The sequence below is a fragment of the Salarias fasciatus genome, chromosome 11 (genome assembly GCF_902148845.1).
Source record: "Salarias fasciatus chromosome 11, fSalaFa1.1, whole genome shotgun sequence".
NCBI lineage: Eukaryota > Metazoa > Chordata > Actinopteri > Blenniiformes > Blenniidae > Salarias > Salarias fasciatus.
Genome location: NC_043755.1, coordinates 3,184,785 through 3,204,136, shown reverse-complemented (window position 1 = coordinate 3,204,136; position 19,352 = coordinate 3,184,785). Strand labels below are relative to the sequence as shown.

General features: G+C 41.0%; 1 protein-coding gene across 1 annotated transcript; it reads left to right on the top strand.

The window, feature by feature from the left end:
• Positions 1 to 1,170: 1,170 nt before the first annotated feature.
• dgat1b (diacylglycerol O-acyltransferase 1b) lies at positions 1,171 to 17,481 on the top strand. The gene is made up of 17 exons (XM_030103571.1): positions 1,171 to 1,558; positions 3,479 to 3,566; positions 4,866 to 4,906; positions 5,379 to 5,464; positions 8,459 to 8,511; positions 9,020 to 9,125; positions 12,961 to 13,089; positions 13,536 to 13,604; positions 13,699 to 13,802; positions 13,989 to 14,027; positions 14,178 to 14,219; positions 14,307 to 14,351; positions 14,803 to 14,915; positions 15,082 to 15,147; positions 15,845 to 15,932; positions 16,062 to 16,124; positions 16,588 to 17,481. The coding sequence occupies exons 1-17, from the start codon at positions 1,314 to 1,316 to the stop codon at positions 16,735 to 16,737; spliced, it is 1,527 nt and encodes a 508-aa protein (XP_029959431.1). The 5' UTR covers positions 1,171 to 1,313; the 3' UTR covers positions 16,738 to 17,481.
• The last annotated feature ends 1,871 nt before the right edge of the window (positions 17,482 to 19,352 follow it).

The window sequence follows — 19,352 nt, the reverse complement described above, 5'->3', positions numbered from 1 at the left end:
AAATCTGTGTTTGGTATCTATTCTAGGGTCTACTATTATTTGCATGAAAACTTTGTTTTTTTTTAAGTCTTTTCTCAGAACACTGCCACTTGAAATAATCTCTAAAGCAAATAAGCACACCGGATGTTCTGTGTACCTGCTGTTGAAGCTGTAGGTAAAGTCATCAAGTCAGACAAAGCACCAATGTCACACCAAGGTGATTTTGAGTGAATTTTGCACAGGTTTAACTACTGTTGGATTATTTTTCCCCCCCCTCAATTATGTTATTGATCCCCCTGGTAAAATCTGCATTCAAACAACTCCACATGCTCATAGCAGTGGGCTGCTGAAGGGAAAGCACCTCATGAGTTGAAGGCATTGCTCAAGGACGCAAACTGGTAACCTGATGGCAATGAGACAACCCAACAGCTGACCAAGGCTGAATATGCAACAGGAGCACGTTTGTATCAATCCATTTGCCACATCGAGTTTGGACTGAGCAGCGGCCCATCTGATGGACAAAACCAAGGTGTACCCTGCACAGGGTGTCAGGCCATCACAGTCATAGAACTGTTACAAACTAACACTCACATTGACCTGCAATTTAGAATCTTAAATGCGTGCTTCTGGAGGAGGAGAAAACCAATCCATACAGTGAGAACATGCAACCTTCATATGAATGTTAACCACATTACTGTGCAGCCTAAAGGTGAAAAGCCAATCATCGTCATCATTCCTGATTTATTTCTAACAACACAAAAAGAGTATTATGAAAGGAAGCATTTCCTCTGACCAGGTTTTGATGTAAAAATCAAGTCTCTTATTATTTCAGCTGATGGAATTTGACCACTTACTTTCCAGTTTTATTGAAGTCAATAGGAATTAGCACAAATAAGTGATCTGCTCATGAGAGAGCTTTTGATAAAGACAACTGCAGGGAAGTTTCTTAAAGGACCCTGATGTGCATGAGCAGGAATATATATGGCTCTCCCCTATCCCCTATACCTGCATTCTCCTCTGCATACCTGCAGAAGCGCAGGGTGTGTAGGGAGTAGGTGTGCCTCACCTGTATGCTACAGTTACAGCCCAGGCCGCTGCTTTCTCCTCAGTGCGTCATGCTTTCATTCACTCCCACTCTCTGTAAACTGAGGAAATCTGAGCTTTGGGCGGATTGTTTCTCAACCTGTTCAACTTCCCTGTCTGCGTGTGTCTGCGTGTGTGAGTGCGTGTGTGTTACAGTAGCAGCAACAGGCATGCTATTCTCGGCGGTCACCAGTTGAAGGCCACTTATTCTTCCAGACTTACAGTAGTGTTTTCGTCGTCCGCGTCTCATCATGGGAGACTGGAACCCAGCGCAGGCTCGCCGGAGACGGGCGACTTCAGCGGGGCGACGCGGGAGCGCGCAGCCGGCGAACGGGAGGTCCGCGGCGGCCACGCAGAGCCCAGCGGCCGCTGGCACCCGGGCGGAAAACGTCGTTTTGAATAATGAGAAAAAACTCGAATATTTGCTGGAGACGGTCCGTCCAACGGCGAAGACGGAGAAAAGGAGGCACCGGAACGACTTGAGTGAATGGATGAAGTGAGTCGGAGTCAAGTTTGAAGAAGTGTCTTCACGCTAATATTTTTCTACGTAGCGCTTTGAAAAGCTAAAGGCTAGCATACTTCATTTAATTTAAAGAAGATGAAGCATACCCTACCTGTGAGAGGAGCAGATTTAGGGGCGCAGCAGGCCGGGAACAAGGTCGTTTGAGGACGTGGACACGAGCGACCTTTTGTTTATTCGGAGTCAGCTGTCCTCCATTCATTCTGAATGGGAGTCAGCGCTGTTGGATGGTCCTACAGGCCTGGTCCTGTTCTAGAGGGCCTTGGATGGTCCTCGAGGTCCTGGTCCTGGTCCTGGTCCTGGTCCTGGTCCTGGTCCTGTAGGTTTCAGAGGTCTTCCTGCCTCAGCACCCCTGAGCTTCATCGCCATGTTCCTTATAAAGCCTGATATTTAACCCCTAATTAGAATCAGCTGTGTTGCTGGAGGCTCTGTGCCTGAAACACGGTAAATATAACCTTCCAGAATTAAGGAGCAGGGACAGGGGCTCTGGAGGTTTACTGCAGTGCTGTGTGGTTCTCAGTCCTTCCCAGGTTCCCCTGTCCTGCATGTTTTAAATGTGCCCCCCCCCCACCCCCAAAAAAACAAAAAACAAAACAAAACATCTGAATCAGATGAATGACTTGTTATCATCTGCAGAGTTTCATGACATCTCATTATTTGAATTAGGTGTGTAGCAGCAGAAGAGACATGCAGGATGGTGGTACTTGAGGAGCAGGAAGTGCAAATGTATTTATCCAATTCACTAAACACAATGAATAACAAAAAATAAGGCCACAAAATTGTATGACTGCAACAGATGGAAACTGATCTCAAATTCACAAACAGATGTTAAAGAGACAAAACATGACAACAGACACTAAAACTCAGCTTGACTAATGAAACGCTCATTCATAAAAATGCACCGAATAACAATAAACAGTGTAAAACTGTTGTAAAGAGATTCAAAGTAATTATAAAGAGACACACGATAACTGCATAGCGGCAAACCACAGGCCGATGTAAAGGGACCCAGACTGACAGTGCTACTAAATGATCATAAAGAGATTCGAAATTACAGCAAAATCAAACTCAATGACCATAAAAGGAGTGCAAAATGACCATAAAGTGAAACAAAAAGGCCTGTACAGAGAAACTATCACAGAGAGATATAGACGTGCAGAATCACATCACCAAACTACCACAGAGATGCTAAATTACTACAGGCTTTTGTTAAATAATCACAACTAGACACAAATCAATGACTCTAGACACTGTGCCTACTCTACATCATTCAAAGTTTTTTTGTGTCTTGTCTCATTTCAATCTAAAATCTTTAATTTCAGAAATAGGTGAAAGTATACCACCGGCACAGTGCACAACAGTACACTAGGATAATAAACCTGCACACTTCCTCAGTTGTTTTGAATTCATCATGCAAATTACCGGTAATTTACATTTGATCCATACATTTAGAATGACACAAAGTAACAATTTGAACAGAAATATTAATGATTCTTCAATAAATCACGTAAATCAAGAAGTATATACTTTGAAATTACCACGATAGATCCATCTTCACTATATAGTGTTTAGTGTCACAGGCTTGATATGACAGATGTCACTTCAAAATGTTTTGTGGAATACATAAATTAGTGATGGTATTTTAGAAAAATACCTGTAAATGCATTTAAAAGAAATGGTTTAGTGCACTTTCCAGTTATTTTACCAGCTACTTTTCTCAGCCTTTGCGCAGCAGCTGTTGTCCTGCGTTTGTCATTTTGTCACAGAAATGTATCGGCGCGTTTTGACCAGTATGGCCATAAGAAATAACTGTTCCTTCTTCTCCAACGTTCATCATGTGACGTGTCCGAGCCGTTATTTCTGTTTGTCTGACATCCGTCTGCTTTATTTCCTCAGCTGTCACAAAAGACAAGAGTCCCTTCTGAGTTCATCCAGTGGTTTTAATAACTATCGAGGATTGCTCAACTGGTGTGTGGTAATGCTGGTAAGATGCACACTGAGACACGTCCACGCTCACTACTTAACACTCTGTAACACTCTCAAAACGGACTTATCTTACAGTGTGATCAGGTAATCTGCTTTAAGTTCAGAGCAATTTTGGACATTTTTACCTTTTTCTTTTCTCAGAACATGAGAACAGTCAAAACTAGACTGAACAGAAACAAAAACTTATTGTTCCAATATAGCTACAATTTATGTTTTCAACACTGTTATAGTTATGAGAAATACGTATGCCTTGAATAATAATGTTCAGACTGGCTTCATGACATTGTCTCAGATGTTGTTTTGTTTCTGCTCAATCAAAATACGCTTTAAAACACATATCCCTAAATGGGAGCCTGCAGGCCGCGTACTGCCTCCAGCCCCACACTCAGCAGCCAATTTCCAACAAATTATTGGTTTAAAAGGGAAATGTTTGATGTTAAGTTTGAGTACATCTGAAGCAGATATCTTTTGAAAATACTCAAAATAACCGAGTTGATATCAAGGTTAAAAAAAAAAAAACACAACAACATCAAATGCATGCATGTTGATTAAAATTACAGACGTACAATAATTAGTCCTTTTCAATATTTATATAATTTGTTGCCAAAATATCCAGCAGTTGTCCCACAGGTACTAAACAAGAAGGATTCTGTGCCCCTAACAGTGATCAAAGTTTCCCAGCAGTCCTTCAGATAGTATATTATTAATCATCTAAAGGCTCATTGAGGATCGGAAGGTTGTGAAATATAAATTTTCTTGAAATATGAAATACATTCTCCGAAATACAGTAAAATGTTTTAATATAATTGGCGTGTTTGGTAAGCTCAACGTATTTTGCAGGTCTGAACTCAGTAAAATCAACATAAGCGAACAGAGACAGGAGCAGAAACGATGGGAGTTGTAGTAAAGCCTTAATTCAATCTGCTCTTTCAACACAAGTCGCCGAGTTCATCGTAGGTGGTTTTCCTTCATTTAGACCGAACGTGTGCGCTTTGTGTTGGATAATGAGATATTACACTTCATTTACATCGCCAAGGAGCGTGGAAGAAAGATAACAAGAATGACGTTAAAATGGGAGCGGCAAAAAAAAAAGAAGAGCGAAATAAAGAAGAACAAAATGGTTTTATGGAGAAAAAGAAGCATGAGAGGAGTGAAATGAAACAGCTAGTTAAGGCACTTATAGGAAAAGGAATTGACAGAGACAGGTGAAAGACGTTTAAGTAAAGGAGAAGGGAAAAGGGGCGATTTCACTGTGCAACAAATCAAACATGACTTGACACTTTGCTTTTTGTTGCAGGTGCTGAGCAACGCTCGACTCTTCTTAGAAAACCTCTTAAAGTGGGTACATTTTGTTGAAAGATTATTTATTACCAGTTTTTCCAAGAGGTTTTTCTGCAATACTTACATTCAGTGAATCTTTTATATGAAGAGATTAAGGGGATGTTTGACATAAACATCAAATCCTCGAGAAAATCACTCAGATTCTTTCTGCCGTGAAAAAAGGCTTTCACTTATCTTCAGATTTTTTTATTACTGTATTGACAATAGAGCTTCTTTATCCTCGTCATTTAGTAATACTGTTGGAAATGGATTCGGTCCCATAACAATAAAGATTTCATTTCACAAAGGAGAGCCAATTTCAGGCCTGTGATACCTTACCGAAATAGTGTCGTTTCTCTTTTTGAGCTATATTCCCTGCGGGGAAAAAGTCCATGTATGGGACAGTTTTAACTCACTCTTTGAAATATATCAGCGCTCACATTTACCAGAAGAGTTCTGCTTTTGATCCAGGGATTTGTTTGCCTTTCAGGTACGGCGTTCTGGTCGACCCCATTCAGGTGATTTCCTTGTTTGTGAACGATCCCTACAGATGGCCTGCAGCATGCCTGGTGATCGGTAGGTTGAACCATCATACAACGCCTCAAAATTACTGCTGACCGTTTCAAATTGTATTTCATATCATTGTATTTTGAGTGGAAACACTCAAAATGTCACAAGGAAAACAAAAAGTCGCTCTTGATTATCCTGCTTGTGTCTGCTTTAAGAAACTTGACTGGGAAGTTTGATCAGGGATCAGATGAAGCCGTTAAACTTGTTTCATACGACTGAGAATGCCTGAGGTCTTTCGCTCCTTGAATAATGTAGGTGGTTGATCTGCCTCATTTAAACCCCACGTAAACAGGTGCATGGTGTGCTCAAGTTTTTTTTTTTCCCATATTTATTTTTATGGTATATATCAGTGAAAGTCTGCAGTGTTGCAGCTTGCAGTGTCTCTAGAGGGACAATCACCTGGCCTATATACTGCACAGTGAAACGCTCCTGCAGAGAGGGAGAAAGATGAGGAGCACTAGAGAGAGAGAGAGAGAGAGAGAGAGAGAGAGGGAAGAGCCTGAGATGCCCGTACAGGAGTAGCCTCTAAAGAAAGAGAGCAAAGCGAGTGAATGTGCATAGAGGGTTCATGAACAGGAAAAATGCTGAAACGAGAGCAGAGACGAGAGGCGGAGTGACGGAGAGCTAGATGTAGTTAAGGTAAATGACTGCGCCGGCGATAGCTTGGAGACAGGTGAGGAAGGGAGTGTGTTTACAGTAGCATGGACAGTAAAGCAGCTCATTCCCAAAGGGCATTCAGACAGTCACTGCAGCAAGGAACACACTCACAGCGCACCTCCTCCCACACACAAATAACCAGCACCAGAGTAAATGAGTGGAGCACAGTTCACCAAGTCCATCAGGAAAGTGGTGCAGAGTTTAGAAGGAGGGAAAGTTTTTCATTTAAGAACCTGCAAATTTATTACACTGTGTCTCCCAATGACATTTGTTGAAAGGTAACAGGTTAGAAACAGAGCTGGAAGCTCCAGTTTGTTGCTGTTTAGACTTTTTAAAAATGGTGAACAAGTATATTAATGAAATAAATTTAAAATACAGGCTTTATTTGTTCAATTATGTGCTGTGTGAAGAAAACAAGGACATCTTCTCTGCAGTCAGTGCTCAGTTGTACGTCTTTATTTTGGACCTTTAATATAATTTTTGTGCTTTCCGTAACGGTAATAGTGATATATTTTTAGTTTTTGGTGTTGAATATGGCCATAGTCACATAGATAGAAAGTTTAGGACAGACATGCATTTCTTTGTATGTTTAAAAGCTTGAAACTCAGCAGCAGCTTCATGTTCCCCCTGTGCCTGCATGGGTTTCCTCTGCATACCTGGGATTCCTCTCACATTCCTGATACATGCATGTGAGGCGATTTAGTGGCCCTGATGGCGGTGAGAGATGTCACCGCCTGTGTCTTTGTGTTTGTCCGGTGACGGACTGCAGACCTGTCAATGCTGCGCGCTGCCTTCACTTACGCTGGGATTGGCTTCAGCCTCCCAACACTATCAATTTGATAAGATGGCAAGAAATACTGTTGGCCTTAAGCAGATAAAAAGTTAGCATGGTTAGTTTCTAATTTAAAAAGCTCTTATTCACATATGACTCCAGATCTTGACATGAAGAATAAAAGTGTTTTCGTGGACTGAGCGTGCTCGATAAGGTGAAATCAGGTTGTTGTCACATGAAAAACAGATTTGCCTGCTGGGCATTTGTTTCCTGTCATAACACGCTGCTTTTTTTTTTTTACATGTTGCCTCATATTACAGAAAACAATTACACGACGAACTGACTAGAATGGATGACAAGACAATAATCAAACAGTTTGTCACTGGACACGTGTTCACTCTGAAGGAGATAGATTGACATGCTAATGACTGATTAGGGTCTTAAAATGTAACAATCGCTGCAATTAAATGTCATCAGCGTGGCTCAGCCGAGTCTAGTCTGGGTAACGCTGCCTACCAGTGACTTTCTAAAGTCATCAGTAAGTTTCCTTTCAGTAAAAACCACTTCTGTGACACGATTACCTCCTAAATTAATGTTTGTCACGGCTTCAAATGCACAATGATGTGGCATTTAAAAACAGTTTGCACTAAAATGTGTTTTTGATCAAGACGTGTCCTTCATTTACCCTCAATTCACTAAAATGTGGATGAATTGTGAAAGAAAAGCAACTTGTCTTTTACTTCTAAAGCTTCACCTGCGTTTACTAAAGCACCTTATTAAATGAGACCCATTAGATCCCCTCGAGATGTATTTATAGCCGGGGGTATCTAATAAGCTCTTTTGATGTAGCGCAGGCCACCGTTCTGAATGAAGAAAAACATCGTTTTTAAGCAATTTGTATCAATTTATTTTCTGAAATCCCCAATGCAACAGTGTAGGTGCTGAAAGAGCGAGAGTCACTTAATATTGAATATAAGCTCAGGAAATCAAAAGCAGTGGGAGTATTGAATAAAATGTGATGAATCGTGTGTGTGTGTGTGTGTGTGTGTGTGTGTGTGTGTGTGTGTGTGTGTGTGTGTGCGTGCGTGCGTGCGTGCGTGCGTGCGCGCGCCACATCTACCTACTGGCCCAGTCACTCAGCTGTCTAGCAGTTGGCGTGTGCTGTGAAACACATATGCCCTGTTGTTGCTGCCTCATTTCTTTCATCAGGTGTTGCTGTTTAATCATGTGAGAGTCTGGAATAGTCTGTGCGGCAGTGAGACACACAGAGAGAGGGGTTTTAGCCGTGAAAGTCAGCTGAAAATCAGGAGGGCAGGATGCAACCACGCACATTTACACCTGCTGAAAATTAAAAATCACCAGTTAGCCTTAAAGATGCTCGCATTTGGACGATGGGAGGAAAAACGAATGCCTGGAGAAAACACATAACCAACCCAGGCTACAGCTGAGACAATACATGGAAGTTATTCTAAGAAATAAGCAGTCCAGTTATACAAAAATATTCTAAATGGTGTTATCCTATTGCTGAGAAAGTGCTGCTGCAAATGTTCTGTTCTCTTTGTGCTCCGCAGCGTCCAACGTGTTCATCATGGTGGCACTCTACACCGAGCGCCAGCTATCGAAGGTGAGCGGCGAAGCCAGCAGAGCGCTCTGAAGAATTTTGCTAGACTGTTGAATTCAAAGCACTTTCGGAATTCTCACGAGGGATTATTTTTCTAAAATCGACTGACGAGCTGACCCTCCCCAGTTGCGTCTGCAAGTGTTAAATGGTAAAATGAGAAATTAGTTTCACCATCTGCATTTAGGGCATATTCAGTTCTGCTCTGTCTGTGTGTTTGGCATGAATATGGAACATCACAAGCTTTTTCCAACTTAACTAGGCCACCACAACTCCAAATGTGATCCGCGGTTGTTTCAAAAGCAGACTAAGCAAACCCTTGAAATTTGAATTTTTCGATGCTGTATTGTAATCAGCGTCTTGCAGAATGAGGTCAATGATAGTTCAAAATCTGCATCTGATACTTGGAGGCCGGCTGTGGTGAGAGTGGTTTAAAGTGGGATGACATACCATCAGGAATTGACGGCGGGGAAAAAAATGTTGCCTTTTCTGTGTTTTGCTCTTTTCTATGCAGGGTTCATTCAGCGAACTGGTGGGATTTCTGCTCCATTGCATTAACATGGCAATTATGCTAACATTCCCCGCTGCAGTGGTCCTTTTGGTTCCCTCTGTGACCCCAGGTAAAATGTTTCTCGCCGTTCTTAAACTGCCCCCGCTGCAGTCTTGCATAACTGCGACAAAACGATGACTAAAGTAGTAATCTATATTAAGGAGCAAGACGATACCCATTCATTGGTGGTTGACAATGTAGTCATGTGTATGGAATAGAAAATAATGTAAGTGTAATAAAGATTAAGGGGACATTTATATCCTTGCCCTTCAGAGATACAGTCAACCAGTTTGATAGTGCAGTAAAAGACATCTCTTATACGGAGTCATAATTGGAGTCGGTTAGTGGTAATGGACCAGTGGGTCATGACTGGATCATTTCCAGCTGGCTCTGAGGAGAGGAGGAGGAGGAGGAGCGCAGAGGAGGACATAGGAAAGGAAAGAACAAGTGAGGAGGGGAGGCAGGTGATGCCAAACTGGGTGTGGTTTACTGTATGGGCTCATCCAAAGGTCACCGTCTTCTGTCTTTATCAGTCTGCATGACAGGAATCATGGCTGCCTTCCACTAAACATCCACTTCACCCGTGATGGCGAGATGCATTACACACAAGTGCACAGTATTCCTCAGAGAAATACAAAATCATGTTCTTTGGCAGCATTACAGTCGTCGTTAAATTAGTTATAGCATTTGGCTTTTTTTTTTCTTTTTCTCAGAATCCACATCTGTCCACTAGAATATCACTGTGTTGTGAATGAACCACTTTATAAGTCAGCCTCTGGCATTTATTCACCCTCCGCTACAAATTGTGGGGGGCCAGGTCAATGATTATGTGCAAAAGAATGTTCAAGCATGGGCAGTATTTCTTCTCATACAATATGCAAGAACTTAGGATGTGATTGCGCAACTTTCATTATGCTATCATCCTCAAAATATTCTAATTGTGGTCAAAGTGGCACATTAAAGGTATAGTTTGTAATATTTTTCAATCACGTCCAACCTGAAAATGATCTTATTGTATTGGAGAAGAAAGTTTTGAAGTTATCCAGTCTTGTCATATCACGCGTTGCCACAAGGGGGTGTAGTGAGTCACTCCACCACTGCTGAACAAAAGTCTCAGATTTGGACATGAGTGGACTGGATATTTAACATAAACTGAAACTTTCAGCAATACCTGTGATAGACAGTGGCTCAACCAGGACATAAACATGTCAGTGATTAAAGCTCACATGCTGTGGCTTTAAGACCAATGAGGATTTCATATTTCATACCAGAAGGTGTAACGAACCTAAATATTTCACTGTCAAGGTCACGTTTCTCACTTCGCCCACAAACGTTCCACAGTATGAGTGTTACATGTCGTTAACGTGATATATTTAACGTCCAGTGGTGCTTCATGGCCCATTTACTCTTTGAGCTTTGACTAGTACAGATTTAACTACAATACAGAGAGAGATTTTACTTGTACAGCCGTCTTGAATTTTTTTCAATCCCATTTTGGTTTCCTCTCGTCTCATCTGCCGTCTCACTGGGAGGCGACGGAGGAAAGGAGTCACTCCATCTGTCTGTCTGTTGTTCTCTCTGCGCTGCTGTTCGCACAGGAAGGGCGATTACAGAGGGCAGGTGTGTGTGTGTGTGTGTGTGTGTGTGTGTGTGTGTGTGTGTGTGTGTGTATGTATGTGTGTGAGAATGTAGAAACAAGCGTGTTGGTGTTGCTCAAGCTGCAGGGACACTAATGTCGTTAGGAAATAATCCGATCTGTTAACTAAATTAAAGTGAAAACGTTCCAGCTTTACTTTTAACTCTTTAAAATGAAAACTAATTAAAAAAATAGATTTGTTTCAGTGTGGTTCTAATAGGCTGCACTGTCTCATGTTTGCGGCTTGTATTTAACTTTTTTTTTTCTTCTTGCTGTAAAGGGGAAGTGCGGATGTAGATTTATGTGTTTCTGCCAGTTTGATTCATCTCGGCGCTTTGCCATCCGTTCACAGTAATAGGCCCGTGGACTGTTATTGAGAATTATAAATTATGCAGCACAGCTCAGTAGGAGCTGTGATGTTATTTAATACGGCCTTCATTTACAATCTGATCCACATGTTGATGATCGCAATAAGATCCTGTTGAGTTGTCAGATTTGTGGAGGCCCGCTAATGGAAATCACCCTCGGAGGGTGTGTATGAAGTGTATCCTGTTTTATACGAGTTAGAAGTCACATGACGCTCATCATGTGGAGCTGTGCTTCAGACTCACACGGTACATAAACCTGTCATGAATATATTGAACAAGTGTTTGTTCGAATCGATGACTCCGACACGGAGGTTGTGAAAACCGTGGAGGAAGACCAGACTCGCATAGATCACAACTAAATTGATATATTTTAGATTCATAACACATAAACTGAAATTTTTTCAGCTTTATTGATATTTTGTCACTTTATCTTACAATTATTAAGATCTAGTTCAATACAGATCCTTCCTTCATGTGGCCTTAATACTCTATTAGTCCTCTTTGAAAATAATGTTTTCTTTGTTTTCTGTTGCTTTAATTACTTCTGTGCTCAAACCACTGTTAGTCACCATAAAGCCTCTACATATTAATATGTAATATTGCTTATTAATTTTTTCCTGTTGCATTTGATAATTACATTCTTTTCTGTTCATTCTGTAGAAGAATTTCCCACTGAGATAAAGTTTTTTTTTGTCTATTCTATTCTTCTAAGCTACAGTTTCTCAAAACCTGAAAAAATTACTTAAGATCAGATGTTTTTCCCAATTTTCTAACTCGATTCCATAATTGTTACATTTTTGTAATGTATTTGTTTATCCAACCTCAAAAAAAGAAATCAGAACTTGGCAACTTTTAGTCACAGGATTTTATGGCATGAGTGTGAAAATAAATAAAATATTAACCTTTGAAAGAGTTTTTTGTTTTTTGGTTGTTTTTTTTGTTTTTAAGGAAATCTTAAGCTTTTCTTTTATTTAGCCTTCTCAGGCCTCTTTAGAATGATAAGAAGGAAAATGAACGAGTCTCTTAAGGATGAATAAACTGCGTGTTTTCACTGTGGAAGCAGTTTCAGCTTTTAAAAATGTTTCAAACTGTTTTTTGACTTTCCTCTAAATCAGTAATAATTTCAGATTAATCACTTTTGACGGCCCTTCTGCGTTACTCTACCTCTCAGCTCCCCGTCTGTGTGTTTTCACAGCCGCTGTCTGGTGGCCATTGTGGAAGACAGGCGGTCTGTTGAGGCGAAGGGACAGATGGTTAATGTCGGAGCGGCGCTGTGGTTTGATGCCAGGTGTTCTGATCTCCTCCTCACCCTGCTGGACCAAGAAATCATTTTTTTGTTTTGTGTTTTGAGTTTGTGACAAGCGGGCGACGAAGCGTGTGCACGATCCCCATGTGTGATTCGTGGTGATTCTCAACACAGCCCCGCCTGAGAAACGTACTAATTTCTAAATACTTTTATTAATCTGCCTTTAAATCAGGTTTCTCAATTAGCCAGAAAACTCCACAAACACTGGCACAGTTTTATCAGAGCTCAACGCAGAAAGAGCTCCGCTGGTGAACAACATGGTGCTGTGAGAATGTCCTTGTCATATTAAGACTCCTCAAATACTGGATTAAAATGATTTATTTTCCATTTTAGTTCAAAAACAAGTGACAGTCTCTCGTTGTGTCGCCCTTCCTTTTTGACTTTGTTCTCATCTCCCTCTCTGCTTCGCTCACTTTTTCCATTTCATCTGCTCTCCCTTTATCTTTCACTATCTGTGTGTTTCCTTGACTTATTTCCTCTCATCTCTGCAGTCTATATTTGTCTACTTCTCCGTTTCCTTTTAAGATGTTCTTAAACTACAAGTTTGTTTTGATCACAGCATTTACAGATCGTCACTTTGTCCCTTCTTTTCTAGTCGGCGGCACATTTGTTCTCGGTGTTTACACTATTCTCTTCCTGAAGCTCTACTCTTACAAAGATGTCAACTCTTGGTGCCGGGAGCTGAGCAGCATCAAGGCCAAGAAACTGGCCCGCTCGCTGTCATGTAAGTCCTGAACGCACGCTTTGTTTGGCTTCACTGAAGATTTCACACAGTATAATTGTAGAGTAATTTCACAATATCAGATCAATCAGGACTCAATTAAATAATTGTTTGTTTTTTTTTAATTGGACACAATAATTCTCACAATGAGCATTTTAAAAATACTTTGAACTTATTCAATAAAATGCTCTGGGTGTAACTGACATGACAATTAACTCTTGAATGCTTTCAGTACAGAGTTAGTGCTATTGCACTGACACCTGCTGGCAGTCAGCGGTCACTGCAGCTCTTTATTGAACTTTAAAGCATCACTGGATGAACTGTATGTTTTTCATTTGGCTGATGCTCAGTAATTGATATGTTATTTGCCAGATTACATTCTCTTTTATTCTTTAAAGTATTTTTATGCAGTGACTTATGAAACTGACAGTCGTCCATGATGATTGCAGGCCCGTCAACACAGCAGCTTAACAGAGGTGAACCCAAGGTGTGTTACCCTGGAAACCTGACCATCAGAGGTACTCGAATCCTGTAAAGCAAGTCGTTGTTTTATTCCTGTGTTTTATTTTAATTTATGAAGACTCTAACCACCATATTTGCCTTTCCGTCTAGATATGTACTACTTTGTCTTTGCTCCTACTTTGTGCTACGAGCTCAACTTCCCTCGCTCCCCGAGTATTCGCATGAGCTTCCTGTTGAGGAGACTGTTTGAGATGGTGAGGAAATGTCTCACATCGACATCGTCCTGTTGAGACAGAGAATTTTGGTGACAAAATGTCAAACATGAAGCGACACATATTTTGTTTGTGTTCTGATCCGTGACAGTTATTTCTATAAAACTAAGATGACTTTAAATTTCCTGGATGCCTCCCCTCACTTTCCATTTGTGTCTTTTTCCCCAGCTGTTCTTCATCCAGCTGTTAGTTTTCCTGACTCAACAGGTAAAATCTAATATCGCAATTAGAGCAATGAAAGCTGTCTGAGTGAAAAAAGCATTTAAGGTGGTTATAAACACGTCATTACCATAATATTAGGTTATCACATCGTATGCCTGAAAGTGATTTAACGTGTTTTTATTCTCTCACCATCAGTGGATGATTCCTGTCATTCAAAGCTCCATGAAGCCGCTGGAAGTAAGGCAGACAAAGAAACTCATGCCATGATGCAAAGCGCTGCAGTGCATTTGTTAACTTACAACTCCACGTCTTTTTTGTTTCAAGGACATGGATCTGTCCAGGATGACTGAAAGACTCCTACGATTAGCTGTGAGTTACAAGAAAAGGAAAAAGCGGAGTACTTTTAGTACTAACAACAGAACCCATATTGCTGAAACCAAAAATTATCCAGATGTTGTTAAGATTCACTTGCATTGTGTTGATAATTGTTTAAAATGATGCTACAAGTTTTCAGTGTGAATCTAAATGAATGAAATATTGGAGACGGTGGGACTCACCCAAGGCTTTAACTGCTCTTTTCTGGAAACAGTCCGGGACAGTTAAAAAACTCAAAGGTTACAGACAGCTGATTTAGGACATGGTCACATTTAATGGCATCTCCAACTGTGCCTGTGGGAGTCCACAGGATATACAGTAACTTTACTAGACTTACAGACTGTGGAGTTTCGCAGCAGCTCAGTTAATGTGCTTAGTCATGAATTTTGGCTGATCAGAGTATGTTTTCTTCTTATTTACCGCGCCGTCGATTTTTCCCCTACAGGTTCCAAATCACTTGTTGTGGCTGATGTTCTTCTATTGGTTCTTCCACTCGTCTATGAACTTCACAGCTGAGCTGCTGCGCTTCGGGGACAGGCAGTTTTACAACGACTGGTGGTGAGTTTCACTGTGCCGCTATCTCTGCAGCTCGGAGTCGCTGCACACCAGGTGTTTAGATCTGTGTGCATCGGAGCGGGTTTACATGCAAACTTGACTGCATACTGTCTCTTATTAGAGCCTGTAGTGTTCAGGATTGTGTTCACTGACACTTTTTTTTTTCCAGGAATTCTGAGACAGTGACATATTTCTGGCAGAACTGGAACATCCCTGTGCACAAGTGGTGTCTGCGGTAAATTATTTGCACACTAATACATTTTATGGGAGCGATGAAATTTATAGGACTGCGCACCGGGGACAGCGGCGGCGGACTTAATGCAGGAAGGCAGACTTAACAAGGCTCGCTGATGTATTTGGGAAATTGATTCATTTGGCTGTAACTGAATAAGTGGAAGTAGGAAATTCATTGTCAGCAGCGAGCTCCGCAAACACGTCGGTCGGAGCAAATAGACTGTGGCTGTATTAAGTTCGACAAAGTAAATACGTTTTATTTATATGGTTTCAAGTGTATTTGTTGGGTGTGTGCGAGAGAGAGAGAACTAAAGCATTTCAGCCTATGGCACAAGAGGAAAATCAAATGTTTCAAGATATTTTATTACATTATTTATTTTATAATAATGAATATATAGGCACGTATCATTGATTTGTTGTTATTTCTACACTATATAAACATTTTGGCTGAAATGTTTCCAGCAATTCACCATGTGTATATTATAAAACTGGAACAACTGATAATGTAATAATGAATAAGAACATAATTGAGGATACATACAATCCATCACTGTCACTGCTCTACATGAACAACCACAAAAAAGGCGTAATATAGTTTAGAAATTCAAACGTACAGAACTTTTACTCTTTGTCATTCCTTTTTTTCGTAAAATTATCCCTCATTTCACTCTCTGCTCTCGCTTCTGTCTGTCTTGCAGTCACTTTTACAAGCCGCTGCTGAGGAGAGGAGTCAGTAAGATGATCAGCCAATCGGCTGTCTTCTTCCTGTCGGCCTTCTTCCACGAGGTGAGGGCACTAAAAAAAAAACAGCAAAACCAGCTCTTTCTGCTCTCAGAGTCTGCACCTCTGGTAAATTCCCAGGTTTTACTGTATATAAATAAAACAAATATAAAATGTTGTCTGTGTTTGTGTCAGTACCTGGTGAGCGTTCCTCTCAGGATGTTCAGACTCTGGGCGTTCACGGGCATGATGGTGCAGGTAAGAGGCAGCACACAAATCACTGCTAATATAGATTTATTCATCTATTTTCAGTGGTATGTGTGTGTGTGTGTGTGTGTGTGTGTGTGTTTGTGTGTGAGTGTGTGTCGATAAAGACAAGGTGATGATGTTCCCTTTGTCAGCTGTGGGGCTCTTTAAAGGTGTTGTCGGTGTTTGGCCTTGTCTCCACTATCATTACCTTAATGAATGGCCTCATTAGCATAGCAGGGGGCATTTGCTGTGCTTCGGGTAATTGGTGAGGACAACAGGCAGCATAAATGCCTTTTGTTGTCGCTCTTTAACTGCTTGATGCGCAGCGAGAGTGCTGAGTCATGCAAACAAACAATAACAAGCAGAGAGAGAGAGAGAAAAAAAAAACACGCCGGAAATCTGAGGCCGTAATTAGTCAAACACAATCACTCGCTAAGTTTGTTTTAATTACATTTTTTTGTCCGCTCGTCAGCTTCCGCTGGCCTGGATTGTTGGCCGCTTCCTGCGCGGTAACTACGGCAACGCCGCGGTGTGGATCAGCATCATCATCGGTCAGCCGTTCACCGTCCTGATGTACGTGCACGACTATTACGTCCTGAACCACGGACAGGAACCCAACTGATGCTGGGAACTCCTTCTCCGACACGCTTCCCACATCAGATGAACATACAGCGTCTCGTCAGATTAGAATGATTCAAAAGATCTGAAGTTTTTTGACACGTCTGCCGCCATGTTTTCATTCATGAGTTTTCTTCTCTTTACAAGCACAAACAACCACATAAAACCACGAGTCTACAGAGCAGCTAACGGACGTAGTCCGGTACGGTAAAAGTCAGTAGGAGCCGATCGCTTCAGAAGATAATAATAAATCTCGAACCGCTGCTGTGATTTAAGGGAGAAAGGTACATAATATTAATGCTGCATTTTGCTCAGGTGATTTTTATTGTGACGACTTCATTAAAAAATCCGACGGCCAGTTTAGCCTGAACTTTGTCTGAAATTGAAAGATCTGTTCCTGGAAGGTCAGCATCATGTTGGATTGTTGTTATCTTTCTGCTTTTATGTCTTTCGCATCTTAAATTGTCCATGCTGGTATTTACTGTGGATGAATTTTGTTAAATATTAATGTGATGTAAGTGTGTCGTTGGACGGTACGGTGAAGATTTATGACGGACAGTTTATTGGAGCCACCGGGCTTTTATTCTGTCTTCTTTTATTTTGAGTTTCAGCATCAGGAGAAGAATTGAATGTATGGTTGGGAGGGTTGTATTTAATCTGGCATTTTATCTCTTACTGTATCGACTATAAAGAGGCCAGAAATGTGTTGGTGTTTGTGTTCTCACCTAAAGTGCCATTAAAATAGTGAACCACACCTGGAGTGTGCTTCAATTTTTTTTTTTTTTTTTTTTAATCTTTTATCCTCTTTGAGATCTTCCACATCATCTCTTCAAACTGTTTTCACTCAACAGCAGCACGAAGGTCAATCAACTACCTATTGGCCTCTCCTTCTGAAAAGACACAAAAAAAACCCTATTCCCCTGAGTTGCTCGTTTGTGTTGAATTGCTTATTTTAACAGCACATATCTGAATTGCTTAAAGACACGCGGGTTAAAATAATTGAAGAAACGTGTTAAAGTGGATCGGCTCATTTCAGAGTCGCACTCCCCAACCATTCACAGCTCTGGCAGTTTAACCAGTTTATGTTTCAGGACAGTGCTTTTCGGCTGAACTCAGTGCGCCGTTTTTCTGCCACTAACCAGAAGTCTGGAACTGTGGTCGCCAAGTATTTGAAAGTACACCTGCTCTTTTTCAGTTTTCAGTCACCGTGAGTCACATTGTATCCCACTGTGCACCCAGGGAGTGACTCCCTCCCAGCCTGTCTCCCTTCCAGCGCCTAACACTGATCTGTGTACAACAATACGGAGCAAACAACGCCAGCAAACATCAACCTGTTCCCCAACTGAAGGCCACATTGAGGCTCTGCTGTAATCACAAATTAATACCTCCAGGCGGTGATGGAGTCCTTCAGATCTATCATGATGATGATGGCGATGGTGATGATGATGTTTTATGTCTCGCCTCTGGCTGTCCGCGTTGTCCCAAACTCTTGACTCCTCTTTCTGGTTTTGTAATAACTCCACAATGGCCTTAGGGCTTCTGGCAGCGCTGCGGGTTTCATCCAATAACAACAGTTTAGGGCTTTTATTAAAGCTCCAGTGGACCCAAATCCACAAGTACGAAGCAAAACTTATCTCCCAAAAATACCCAAAGATTGTCATTATATGACAAAGAGATCAGAGAAACACTCACTGATCACAAACTTTTCTAATTGGAAACAATTATCATCATATTGATAACAGTCATCCTGCATAATATATTCCAGGATTAAGTCACATATTCAGGACGCAACAAGTTAGTCAGCCACAATCATCATGATTGGGCTGAATTTGATAGTAAAGACAGCGGCAAACATCTGGCCAGTTTGCTGCTATTGCTGTCATTTATCCAAAGATACAAAACAACATGTTCTGTCTTCCCCTCTCTCTCTCTCTCTCTCTCTCTCTCTCTCTCTCTCTCTCTCTCTCTCTGTCTCGGCCTGTACTTTTGTCACACAGAGGTGTGAGCGCAGGGCTGTGAACCTGTATTCTGTCAGGTTGACAGGGAATTAAACAGCAGGACCAAGTCAAATCACAGCGTTTCTGGAGGCCTGTGTGTACCGAGTGTGCGCTCGGAGAGTGTGACACACAGTTACACAATGGTCAGATGTGACAGGAGGCTTTACTGTGGAGGATACACGATAATGCAATATGGAACACCTGCTCAGAGCAACACCAAATCCTATTATTTTCTTTTATCAGTATGCTTTTTCTAACTTCCAATTAAGAACTTAAAAATTAAAACCAAATAAGAACAAGAAACTAAAGGTTTTTTGTCAAAGTTTAGAAAATGCTGACCTACTGATAGAGCAGTCTGAGTTGCTAAGTCTTTACTTTGTTCATAAATAAATTGTCTGAAGCGGTGGGAAATAAGTCAAAGTTGGCCGTGGGCAAAGCATGTCGATCATGACTTCTGATAAAAATATCCAACTTGTCTACTTAACAAACGTAAGGCAGATTTTTGCATAATTTGATTATGTTTATCAAGCAAGATTGATCTAAATTGCTTACTTATTATTTTACATGAAAAAAAAATCAGTGTTTTGTATTTTCAACAAATAATTTTAACTTCAGGACAAGA

Bases quoted from the DNA above. Each gene is read 5' to 3' on its own strand.
- dgat1b (XM_030103571.1), top strand. From the start codon at position 1,314: ATGGGAGACTGGAACCCAGCGCAGGCTCGCCGGAGACGGGCGACTTCA. The intron at 5,465-8,458 runs GTAGGTTGAACC...TGTGCTCCGCAG, and splicing joins TGCAGCATGCCTGGTGATCG to CGTCCAACGTGTTCATCATG. The intron at 16,125-16,587 runs GTAAGAGGCAGC...TCCGCTCGTCAG, and splicing joins TCACGGGCATGATGGTGCAG to CTTCCGCTGGCCTGGATTGT.